We start from the raw sequence: 13,651 nt of genomic DNA, 5'->3' as shown, positions 1-13,651 counted from the left end.
GGCCAGGTAAAGACAAAAACAGACGTAGAATTTTCTAAACTGATGTTTTGTATTGATGGAAACTCTGAAGATCTTCTTGAATTCTTCCTGGAAGCAACACCAGCGGGAACAGTACTGTTGAAAGTTCGGACATCCAATCCACCAACTGAAACTGCCGATAGCTTTCAGTAGCAGATAACACAGTTCCGGAAAATTTAAAAAAATCTTTTGAGAATAAATCAATGAATCATATGAATGTATCATTACGTAGAAGTAAACTCCATAAATAATCACTGAAGATATTGCACAATATAGCATCATTAGTGAGCATAGTTTAAATACAACTTGCTCTTCGGGTTCAAAGTAGAATGGAAAACACCCCAGTGCTCGACCAAAAAGCAAAAGTGGTTTAATTCCAGACAGAAATGTATTCTTAGGTTCGAAAATTTTGAGCCCTGTTTTATTCCGATTAAATATGTCGAAAACAGCAGACATTTTGCCTTTGAAGAAAAGCACCATCTCGGATCTCGTTGCACCAAATTGAACGTATCGTGTTATTTTTCATGCAACAATATAAGAACATCATTGATTACTCCTTTTGCAAACATAGTCTCACCTAGATGAAAATTGCCAGTTATTATTAAAAAGAGGTGCGCAAATTCTTCAGCAAATTGCTTAAATAAATATTTAATCTTGGAAGATGTCAGAGGGCTTAAAAGGGTAAATATCATATATGATTGATTGGATGGGAATTTCAATTCTTTCTCGAGTGACTTTTGAACTTTAAGGATTCAAGAATTCCTTACATACATGAATTATCCCAGAAAAATTTAGTCATCCACTTTAACTCCTTGATTATAGAAGGAAGTAATTGCCTTCAATAAAAATGTGACACCTAGATCCTGAAATGCTCGCTTCCCTGCAACACATTATTGGTGTTGCCTAACTCTAAGGCGATGAGTAGATTTTAGTAGCAAATATTCAATGACAAGTTCTGCTACCGCCGTAGAGATAGGCAACACACATATCGACTTGCAGGTAAGCGAGTATTCCAGGATCTAGGTGTCGCATTTTTATTGCCGGTGACTGTACATAAGAGATAACGTCACACACAAGAGGAAGTATTTTTATTTTAGCAAGAGAGGAAAGCTGTCTGCTCAGTAAGCGAAATCTGTGACGCTCCGTGAAGGTTTCCACGGTAGGTTGAACCTGGAATATCTTACAAGGCGGCAGCATTAGCTATTACGCTAGCAATATTAACAGTGCACTGTAAACTGCTTGTATGTATCAAAACCATTGGCGGAAATTAGGAGGGACAACTGCTCCCCACGTCCCCCCTACCCTTTTGCAGCTTTTGCCCCCGCACTATGCTAAACCTTATCTACCACGGGAAAGTAAACTGTCCTTGTCCCCTCCCTCCAGATTTGGTACCTTGCCCCTCTAGTTTTGGAACCTAATCGCCACCACTGATCAAAACAAAAATATATATTCATTATAACCTTGCGTAAGATTTTACCTCATGCAAACTCAATTTTATATAAGTCGAAACGCACTTCAACTTGCAAAAAATTGATACACACAAAAAAATGTGCATTAATTTAATCTTCTTACAACTTACTGTCGGCATGATAAGTACTTACCGCATTTTTAACAGCTTCTCCAGAAAGAGTAGTGAAGAAATACAGTGTTAACCATGATATGGATGCATAAAATGAACCAATACTATGTAAATATTTTCCATAAAATAAAGCAATAATTCCATAGTATGTACTGACTACAGACACGAACATAACAACCAATATACGTTCTAGAAATGGCCAAAGGAATATGTTGCCAGAAACAAAAGCAAGATCAGCAAGTTCTAAGAATAAATTACGAATTTTTGTTGAAGGTACTCGGCTTTTATCTGCAGACAATACGTTTTGAAGATCTGTTGTCATCTGCTCTAACACTAATGTTATGAAGGAACAGAGGTATATCATTATTCCGTCTGGCAATATGTCAATAAACATTGAAACACCAATTATGAGAGCTTCCCAAAAGCTAGAAAAGAGCATGTAGTATGAAGCTCCGCTGCAAATGGTGAATGCTGCAAAACTACAAAATAATATGTAAAATTTTGTATGTTTTGTGTTGATTGATGCTTTGAATATTTTCTTATACTCTTGCTGGAAATCAAGCCATCGATGACAGTACGACTGAAACATTCTACACCCAAACCACCAACTGAAAGATCCAGAAGCTTTAAGTAAGAAATAACATACTGACAGATGTACAAGAATTTTCTGTTTCGAATAAAGCAATTCATGAAACGAAAGCATCGTTGCGTATGAGTATACCCCATAAATAAGTATGCTGGATATGAAGCTGTAAAGCATCACCAAGGAAAACCAATTAAATGCAATTTGCTCTCCAGGTACAAAATACAATGGAAAACATCCGAAAGCACGTCCAAGAAGCAGAAGTGGTTTAATTCCTGACAGAAATACATTCTTGCTTTCGAAATCTTTCAGTTCAGCTCTTTTTGGATTAATTAAATCTACAACATCATACATTTTGCTTTTGAGAAAAAGTACTATTTTAAAACTTTCTCTACTAGTCTGGAATCTGCTACACTGAATTAGACAATAGTTATTCTACACGTTATGCTCATACAACAATGTCAGAAAAGCCAAAATATACACCTTTTGTAAACACCAATTACTTCAGCAAATTGTTGATCAAATTATCTTGTGAAAGCACGAAGATTGAAATCCACCCAAAATTACGAAGATAAATATTCACTTTGGGGAAGGTGCCGCATTAATGTTTTACTTCAATGGTTGAATGCGGCTTCCTAATGTGAAATTAAGCTTCAAGATTAAAGATTTTAATATTAAACCAGAATTATCTCAGAAATATCGATTGATCTATCCAGGGCCGTAGCCAGGCAAGAGCCATAAGCTCCTTCCTGACGTTAGGTAAAACTATTATGTAAAGTTTGTTTGCAGTAAGGAGTGAAAATGTAGACATAGTCTCATAACTTGATGGAGCATAAATTTACGGAACACAAAGAGCAGTTATCACCAGTGGCGTCGCGTGAAGTAAATCGTTGGGTGTTCACACCCAGCCTAAATTAAGATAAAATTTTAACCCACACCCCAGACCGAGATGGGCTTCAAACATATAGAAAATCAAGAAAATCAATCGTTGATCACAATCACACAATAAAACGATAAATTTGAGCATACAGAAAAGTTAAATTGTAGAGTACAAGCTAAAATTATAAAATAAATAAAACAATAAATATGTTTTATCAAGAATACGAGCCTGAAACCTTGCATTGTGCTGGCAACTCCGCCAGGGCGGCCAGCAAAAATCCATTTACGAGACACAAGTCAATTTTCATTTATTTCGATTCAGTGGCGGCGATTGAGTTCCAGAACCGGGGGAGGGGAGCAAGATGTCAAAACTGGGGGGAAGGGCAAAGACAGTATATTTCCCTCTGTATATAAGGTTTAGCAAAGTGCGGGGGAAAAAGTGGGGGGCAACTGTCCCCTCGTCCTCCCTTAATCGCCGCCACTGTTTCGATTTATCGTTTCCGCTTAACAACCCCCCCCCCCTCGACCGTCAATACCCAAAAAGCATGGAAAAATTACTAAGGTAAACAGTTTGAATTATTGAAATGCCTTCTTCTCTCCTTATTTAGTGTTGGAAATTATTTTACCTATTCCTAAGAATAAACCCCGCCACCATTTCCACTAACCATGATACCAACGAATAATAATAATTATTATTATTTTCAATTTCAATAGCTATTTGTAATTTCACAGCAGCTTTCCTTTATTTCATTGGCAAGTCTCTGGCAATGTTCAAACTTCATGATGCGAATTGCAATTTGCGATACTTAAAATTATTGTTTTAATGTTTAAGTGTAGGAGTTTATAACAATTCTTCTCAATAAAAATATAATGGATATTTATCCATACTCGCTTACATGTGTAGTTTGTGTACCAAGATAAATATTATTTTCTACTAGCAGTGTCTTCGTCTTCTTTCTTTTTTACTCGTCTACATTATCTAAACGTTTAAGCAACACATTTAAAATCTGCTCATTTTGGTGATATAGTGCTTTGAAAACAAAACCTTCGTCATGCAACTGCAAGGCTTCGGGTGCGCGACAACTTCTTGCAATGGAGTTGTTGAGAAAGTTTGCGGCCTTAATTTTTGGCGAAATGAATTGGTAAGGGAAGATATTAGGCAAAAGCATCGAAGACCTTAGCAATTACTATAAGTAACAATGCATTATATCTTAAATACTGCTTACTTTTCTCCAATACAAATGCTAAAGGAAACGAAAAATAAAATACTTGGGAATAGCAAAAAAAAATCATGCCTCCGCCATTATCCGCACATTTAACAGTTGCTGCCATCTGCTGACAGTTTCTTTCGGAAGGAGCACGTGCTCCGATTTCTAGTTTCCCCCCTTGGTTTCTCTCGGCTTCTTCGGTGAAGCTACAACACAGGAAGAATACAGCAGAGGGAGTTCATACCGCCAGATGTGCCCCGGGCTCTTGCTGCCTGAGCTCGTGAGCTTTTCTTGTCAACAGGCGGAGGAAATTGGTAAATTTGAAGCATTGTGAAGACTTTATGAACGAAAAAAGGTGCTTTGTAACATAAGTATCTTGAAATGTAGTGTTTTATAAAGCAGAGAAGAAAACAAATTGAAGTTTTTCCGTTTTCATTGGGGGTTCGTGTGCTCCGTGAACCACTTTCAGGCGACGCCTCTAGTTATCACATTGGGTCATCTCGTTAATGATCCTTGAAATATTAAGCCAAGTTGATAAAATGTTTCCAGCACATAATGTTAATTTGGATAGAACTGGCGCAGAAATATTAAGGAACATGCCTCAGGATCACTGGCGTACGCGAGTGGGACTGATGGGACAAATCCTCCCGAAATTTTGAGAAAATCAATGTATTCAAATGAAAGCAATAAAGTACTCAGGAAGCCCCGAAGTGGTAAATACAACTCCCCTTTCAATAATCCCGGATTACTACTTTTGACTCTGAACAACTTTTAAAAGGAAGGTAATTGCGCAATATTTTGTTGTGCACGCTACCCCCTCCCTTAAAACACAGCTGTGCAATATCCATATTCACAATTCCAACCCTTTCCATAAAAAGAATCCTGCCTATGCTAGTGCTCAGGATGATGTGTACAATGGCATTCTGCAAGAAGGTAATGCATTGCTTGAAGAGATTGAGATTGAGGTGATTGTTGAGAAGCCCACAAGAAAGAGAAAATAGAAATATGCAATTACAAGATTTTGTTAAGACAGACGTATTAGGAGAGGAGGAACACACATATCAACATCTCATACACAAATGTTCTATGAGTGTTTAGATAATTTTTTACCAATAACAATGGCTTATTGGAGGCTATATCATCAGCTGAGTCGCTTCAGTTTAACAATATTGAATATTTATCAGCCTCTGGAATTACAATTTCATCAAAAGAGGAACCAATCAATACGTATCTGAAGAAAGTGGATTTTCATGATCCTTTGAAGAACTATACAAAGTTAACGTCTACTGTCCGCGTTTACGTACTTGTACAATTGTACTCCATCGGAGAGAGAAAAAAGTCAAATGCCCTATACGTTATTTGAAAGCCAGAAATACTTTTTCCTTCAGGTAAAAATAAGACAAACAAAAAATGCATAAAGTCTGTAGCTCGTACCAAATTTTTAAGTGCATCATTGAGTTGCTGTTTTAAGTCCACTTTATGCACAGTAAGGCTAATCGGGACTGGACCTACAGTTTAAAGTGGGATCCGAACCACTTGTACCTCTACCGGGTATCGAACCAGGGACCCCTTGATTACAAGGCAATGACGCTACCATAAAAATGCATCAATTGATATTACAGCTCGATATACAAATATTCACTTGCATCATATGATGCACTTTGGCGTTACCTTTACAAATAATATGCAATAATTCATCAATCTGTAAATCTAATTCTTGACAAAGGGCAACAAAATACACTTTCGTGGACCAATAGGTGCGTTTCTGGTGCATCAAATAGATTTGATGCATTTAGTTCGTTGTGTGTACGTACGCATTATCTATATCTAAAGAATATTTAACATTACATATATTGTTATTACTAGCGAGAGTACGTATACATATATTTTACATCAGCATAAAATTAAATGCAAAAGTGACGCATGTACTTACAGCATTGGTAACAGCTTCACCAGAACGAGTGGCAAAGAAAAGTAGAGTTACACATGATGTTAACTGATAAAATGTACCTGCACTATACACATATTCTCCATGGAGTAGTGCAAGAATTACAGAATATGTAGAGACTACCGAAACGAACATGACAAGCAATATGTGTTGCAGAAATGTCAACAGGAAGACATTACCAGAAATGCAAGCCAAATCTGTAAGCTCCATAAACAAATTACGCATTTCCGTAGTTGATACTCTGCTTCTATTTACAGAGAATACCCTTTGAAGATCTTTGGACATGTGGTCAAACGCTAATGTTATGAAAGAACCAAAATAAATCAATATGATGTCTGCAAATATTTCAATGCACATTGAGAACCCAATTGAAAGAGCTTGCCAGGTGGCTGAAAATTTCATGTAGTAGTAAGTTACACCGAAAGCAGTAAATATCGCATAAATGCAAAAGCAGACGTAGAGGTTTGAAAATTTACATTCTGTGTCAATGGAGGTTTTGAAGATTTTCTTAAACTCTTGCTGGAAACGACACCATCGATGACAATATAGTTGGAACCTTTTGCAACCAAGCCACCAACTGAAAGCTCCAACACCCCTCAATAATAAATAAGATATTGTCAGGTGTTTCAGAATTTTCTCTTTAGCATAAAACATTCCGTGGAATGAAGTTAGTGTCATGTGAGAGTAAAGTCCATGAATAAGTATGGAAATGATGACGCTATAAAGCATTATTAAGGAAAAGAATTTAAATACAACCTGCTCGTCACGAACAAAGTAGATTGGAAAACACCCCAATACACGTCCCACAACCAGGATCGGCTTAATTCCCGCCAAAAACGAATTTTTGGATTCGAAATTTTTGAGTTCTGTTTTGCTTGGAGTAATTATGTTGAGAACAGAACAAATTTTGTCTTCGATACAATTCAACATTCTCAAATTTGATCTAGTGACCGTGCTTTTCACAGAGAACTGATTGAACATTACAGGTAATGTTTTAGTCAACAATTTAAATCGATTACTACCCACACCTTTTGCAAACACAAAGCCATTGTGATGAAAATTTCTCAATTAGTGAATAAGATTTTGTTGCAAGAGCAAGAAGCAGGACGCTCTTGTCAAGACTGCGAAAATAAATATTTATTTTTTTGTTCATATTGTTCGGCACCTATTTGTCTCTTAATTTGTTTAAAGGCATTCTTCATAGGTTGTAGAAGTTGTGCAAAGAAACAGAAATACCTAATTTATTCCGCCCATGCAATTATCTTTATTGTCCTACAAATTTGTATAATAAAATGATTTCACAAAAAAATTCATGAGTGAACTAGTTGGTTAATAATGCATATAAATACGTAATATATTGTACCTTATCAACGCCTTATTATTTAATAATTCTCTCAATGTTAGTGACAATGGTTCTATGTTAACATGCAATGTTAATTAAACATTATCCATTGTCTAAGAATTTTAACTATACTTGTTTTAACAATATGTTTCGAGAGAGTACCTCATCTCTCACCCTCAGGTAAAACAATTTTTTTGCGCCTGTGGTGGTGAATCGAACCCACGACAAATCTGTAATTTTACTACAAAATCTGGTACGCTTAAGTAACTACTCAGGCTCAACAGCACAGGCAAAACGAAATTTGTCCACCTGAAGACGAGAAAAGAGGTGCTCTTTCTCGAAACGTGGTGTTGGAATAAGTACAACTAAAAGTACTAGACAATGGATAATGCCTTATTATTTCTGAATTCAGTTCTATTAAGGTTAAGAATTAAGTTTGAAACTGTTTGTTTTGCACCTAATATTGAATTTATGAACTGTTTAGGAACATCACAGTCAGTTCATAATAGATAACGTGTTTATTGTAATTGAGTTTGATGAACTGAATACCTAAATGATAGGTCAGAGTCAAATTACGCATGTATCCTTCGATTCGAGCTATGGTGTTTTGATTTTGGAAGACATTTTACTATGGCTTAAAATTATTTCATAATTTGTTCAATATACCGGACACATACTTGTACTGCACATTGTTGAACCAATTTTGAATTGCAGGTCATAAAATTGTTCTTTTCAAACGAATTCACATGAAGCCAGATCCGGTGAGTAAAGTGAATGTCTCCTTTCTTCGATGCTCAACAAGACTAACACATGCCCCCGTCAAACTTAAGAGATAATAATATTGACATTCTTTAGTGCACGTTTTTATTCCACAGTAATAATTATATTTCCGCCACCTTATCTTTCAGTGTTTGTACGAAAACTTTTTATTTTTTATTTTTAGTATCATCGGTTAACGCAAACTGCAGCCGTCACCTGCAACCGACAAGCTGTCTAACTCCAGACAATGAAGAGAGAATGTGCTACCACTTGCCACAATTGCATTCCGTTACCAAAATTGAGGAATGCAGATTCGATGCTCCCGGAACGTATGACTACTTTGCGGGCAGCGAAATATCATATGCTTTGACCTTCTTGTGTCTGGGACTTGTCATTGTTGGTAATTATTAGGTTTTATTATACTGTATATGCCATGGAAAAGTCTTCACAACGAGAGAATTTTAGAAAACATTACTGTCGATTCTAAAATATTCACCTGAGACCTGAAAAAGGTTGTAAAATGTAAAAATAAAATTTACTGTCCGTGAAACCAGTCATCTTGAGATTAATATTAATAACTTTTGTTTCTTCAGTGGCTGAAATTTTTCGATTTGGTCAACGTTTCGACATACATCTTTTTTCAAGAGCAAGTAATACAATGAAATATATTGTCAATCACAAAAAATAATAGGCAACAACGTTGTTATGGTCAGACAAGGAAATATACATTTTTAATATATTTGTTTCTTAACCAGTTTTGCGCACACGTTTATTAGTTTCAAGCATCTTTACATGTAAATGAGGATTCAATTAAGGGAATTTGTTGCAAAAATTGGCTTGTTCATATTTAGTATTCATTTCAGGTGATTAACCATTAAGTAGTGCGTTTTGCCTCACGTTTCTCTACAGAATCTGGCAACACTAATTGTATTACCACTACTCTTATTACTAATAATAGCTGGTCCCGAGTTCGATAGCCGGTGGAGACAGACATAGCTAGTGTTCGGATCCCACTTTCAACTGTAGATTCTATCTCGACTAGCCTTTATGTCTATAGATACATACATATATACATACGCATTTAATTAATTAATAACTACATAATAAATAATTCGTTTTCAGTTACTAATCTCTGTCCCTGAACGTATATTGATCCACTCATTACTGGTTATTCTGAATAATTGTTAATTCATTATTGCATTTTATAGGACTTATTAGTCTAGAAGTTTTGTTGTACAACAAGATTAACGGTTTTTATGGGACTAATATTTAAATTCGTTTAATATTTACTCGAAATCCATCACACGAAGTGACGAAAACACTTCAACTCATCTGCTTGTGAAAGCGCCATAGTTTGTTCTATTCTTTTACCATTTGGAAAAGGATTAATCAAACGTCAAACCTTTACCTTTAATGCTTTACATAAACTGTAAGAACAAGTGTCTAGAAGAGCATACACCTCGATAGTCGATATTATATGTTTGTTCTTATAAAAGTGTATTTTAAATATTATAATGTACTTCCTCTTCAGGTTTTGTTGTGCTGTTACTTTACTTAGCCAAGATGAAGGATCAAGAATCAACGCACAAATTTGTTAAAATGCATGATAAAGTCCGACAGTCATTCATTAGGAACGAGAAATCTGCCACACCTTTCTCAGGTAGGTGGAAAAGCCCAGTTATCTCTCATGTGTTACGGTATTGAACGAATAAACATTTACAATGATAAATCGTGCAGGTAACATGAACAAATTTGTCAATGGTCTAGTTATTACAAGCAGTTAAATATGGTTTTGTAATGCATCGTGAGCACCAGACATTTATTTGTAGTTCGATCAATGTTATAGTTATAACAATACGGTAAATTTAAGAATAACAAAAAGGAAACGGGTACAAAACGATTCCTGTCAATAATGTTACACTGTTGGCGCCCAACAACTGAATTAACTGTGCAATCATTTCTCAACTGAAAATTTTATCAAAATGTAATTATAAATAATAATAATAATAATAATAATAAAAGAAACACTTCTTGCCATGGAGGGAAAGTCGTTATGCACCACTGGTATTATCCGTGCTATGGATATGTCTCCCGTGGCGTAGTGGTTAGCACAGCGCGCTACGACACCAGGGAACCCAAGTGTGAATCTCGGCCTGGATAAGGGTGTTCATTGAGAAGATCCCTTCACCATCTTCACCGTCGCGGTTAGCCAAAGGTGTGAGAAAAGCGACGCTAAAGAACGAAAATAAAAACAAGATACTGCTGTACAGTAGGTTGAGTTTTTGTCTTAAGACCACTTTATGTGCAGATAAAATAATCGGAACTGGACCTAAAGTTCCGCCAGGCCAGGAACCGGCGCGGAGACCGCCTTTATGGCAGTGACCCTCTGTTGCCGCGTTTACCTGCGAAGGAACTCGCGGTCAATCAGTTAATTAGGCCCACCGCTTTTGCAAGAGTCGACAACGTTAAAATTCCCTCTCCACAAAGCAGCCAATAGGGAAACAGGATTTTGTCAAAATAGCCGTTGTGTGCTGTGATTGCACACCGGTTAGTATGGTGGCGGAACTGTACAGTTTAGATTGGGATTCGAACCACTTCACCGGGTATCGAACCCGGAACATCTTGATTACTGCGACGACATTACCTGCACGCCATCTGGAAGGTACTTCTGTACAGTAGCGTGCACAAGTTGGTTGAGATCCATCCATTGACTCAGATTCGATGTTAAAGAGGAACAAAGAATACGTAAATATTTGGAAAAATAAACACTAGCCTTTACAGCCATAACTCCCACAACCCCTGTAGCAATTTCCGGCTACGCCATTATTCAAGCTACTATTATTCATAGGTACCGAGAAGAAATGGAAATAATCTGCTCCCTGCTTAAGCCCAGCTTGCCGCACGTAATCGGTAATTAATGGCCCCATCAATGAAAATGAATAGGGCTCCTAATCCATGTGAAATATTGCGGGCAATGCCTCTAGATTTTGCATTAATCCACACAGTGAAAAGCTAATGAAATAATGCCGACTAGCACGAAAGGTTGATCATCAGGGGGGTTATACATATATATTAAACATTTTAAATAAAAATTTAAAAAAGATGGCACAGAAATTGTGAGTGTATGTGTAGTTAATATATTATGTAATGAATATTATTAATAGGTAGCAAACAATATCTGTAACCATTAGGCGCCGATTTCTTTCAATATTTAGTGGGGGGGGGGGGGCGGCGGTGGCAAAGCTAAGCAAAGCATAGATAACGACTTCTACCGTTTGCGGCGGAGGGGTGGGGGCAAGGTTTTTTTTCAGTAGTAGGGACACGCTTGACAAGAACTTTTCAAATATTGTAATCACAATTAAGTTTCTCTGAAAACACATCAAACTTTATTATCTGGACAAGAAATTAACTATATTTTGAGTACATATATATCATACGTTTGTTTCTAAATTCATTGTGTGCTCGAAAAAAGAAATAATAAAGCGGGGTACTACAAGCGCAAGCATGCTGTACACTATAAGGACTCGGCTGGGTGATTGCCTCCACACTTTTGATATGCCCATTTCAGGAGAGAATCCTGCATAATTTCCTTCTTCTTTGTATGCAAAAGTTTTATAATCAAAAATAGCGATAGAAGAAATAATTCGAATTAGAAATCTGAGGAAATAAGGACCTAAAATGTTCTCACGCAGAATCCTCAATTAAATTATTTAATTTTCACCACATAAACAATATGTTGTTTCAAAATGTTGAAACTTATACATTGGGCCCCTTACAAGGATGAGAAGGAACAGAAAAAAATTAAAAATATTAAAATGTGGATATGAAATTGGAAATTAACATAAAACTGTAATAGTGTAGAGTCAGTTGTCTTAAAAGTTACCTGAAATTGTGGTATTTTTCATCAAAATTCCCTTTTCCCTATTGACTAAAAATTCTGTCCGAATTTCCCTGCAAAAGGGAAATTTCCCTTCATGTGGCAACACTGGACTTGCCTAGATTCTCTGACGGTATGCGCGGACTTGCTCCACAGTTAGCTGGGACAGAGTATAATTTGTGAACGTGGAGACGCTTGAGTCCAGAGAGTTTAGATCTTTCCCGATGATGACGCTACCTCCGTATAAGCGATTTTTCGTTTTGAACACTTCTGACCACTAGCGACATTTTACTGAACTACATTGCTAATGTCCCAAGTCACTATGTTACACAATAACAAAAAAAGGTTCGATTCTTGATTTTGATCGTGGATTGATTGATTGATTTGGGTTATTTTACTTCGCTTTTCTGCCACGTTTGGTTAATTGCGAAGATGAGGATGAGTGATGATATGATGAAGGGACGGACACTCACAAAAAAACGAGTCCGTGTCGCTTGCGCCGAGTCATTTGCGCCGAGGGTTCTTATCGGTTCATTTCCACCGCGACATATGTCAAGACCTTCCTTGGTAGGTTTTCCCACAATCCGGAATGTCATTACCGCCGCGCGCACCTGTGTTTATGACATTGCACAGCTGCAGCTGTGTTTATCTTCGATTGAAAAGGAAGATGATTGGTAAATGAATGTAAGATGAAAGTATATATGAGGGATCTACATTGGAAAATTAGTATTTATGTAAAACTGACATTTGTAAGAGACGACAACATGGCTGAGAATATGGAAATATCAATACATCGAAATAGATAAATGTGTTGAGCGTGTTCTTTCGAAGTACAGAAGCTCAGGCGATCTTCGAGGATGCCTTCGAGCATTTGCATACCTACAAGAATTCAAATAACGTTTGTACTGTTCTTGTGCAAGTGTATCGAAATATTGTGTTTATATAATGTTTGCAAAATATAACACTGTATTTACAATGTTTCTTTGACGATTAACCATAAATGACTAATAGTTAGTAGGCTGATGCTGATTTATGTATTTTGTGTTGTGGAATAAAATTGATACAAGTAATCCTGTGTAACGTCTTTTGAAATAAGTAAAGAAAAGTCATATTTGACTCTGTGGATAGGTTTAACATTTCAGTGTAAACACAGCTGTGTAACGTCATAAACATACGTTTGATTTTATGCTTTAAGTCCACTTTATGCACTATGCACCATTTGGCCATAAACACACGTGCGCGCGGCGGTGATGACACTCTGGATTGTGGGAAAACCAGCCAAGGAAGGTCTTGACATATGTCACGGCGGAAACGAACCGATAAGAAGCCTCGGCGCAAACGACACGACACCCAAAAAAACACCCATGCTCAGGTCGGGATTCGAACCTGTAGAGTTTAATAGTCGAATTTTCAACTAATGTTTTTCGAAAGCATGTTGTATTTGTATCTTCCTATTCC

The 13,651-nt window shown here is 36.7% G+C and overlaps 1 protein-coding gene across 1 annotated transcript in view; it reads left to right on the top strand.

Annotated features, from left to right (window-relative positions):
* LOC146002892 (dual oxidase 2-like) overlaps positions 1–13,651 on the top strand; it is a 108,791-nt gene that overhangs the window by 63,119 nt on the left and 32,021 nt on the right. The window contains exons 14-15 of the mRNA XM_083140975.1: positions 8,501–8,716; positions 9,848–9,976. Coding sequence (XP_082997101.1) covers positions 8,501–8,716; positions 9,848–9,976 — 345 coding nt within the window. The remainder of the gene's footprint in view (positions 1–8,500; positions 8,717–9,847; positions 9,977–13,651) is intronic.

This window comes from Lepisma saccharinum, chromosome 19, assembly GCF_977018435.1.
Source record: "Lepisma saccharinum chromosome 19, izLepSacc3.1, whole genome shotgun sequence".
In the NCBI taxonomy this organism is placed as follows: Eukaryota; Metazoa; Arthropoda; class Insecta; order Zygentoma; family Lepismatidae; genus Lepisma; species Lepisma saccharinum.
Note: the sequence above shows the minus strand (reverse complement) of the source record. Positions and strands in the feature narration are given on the sequence as shown.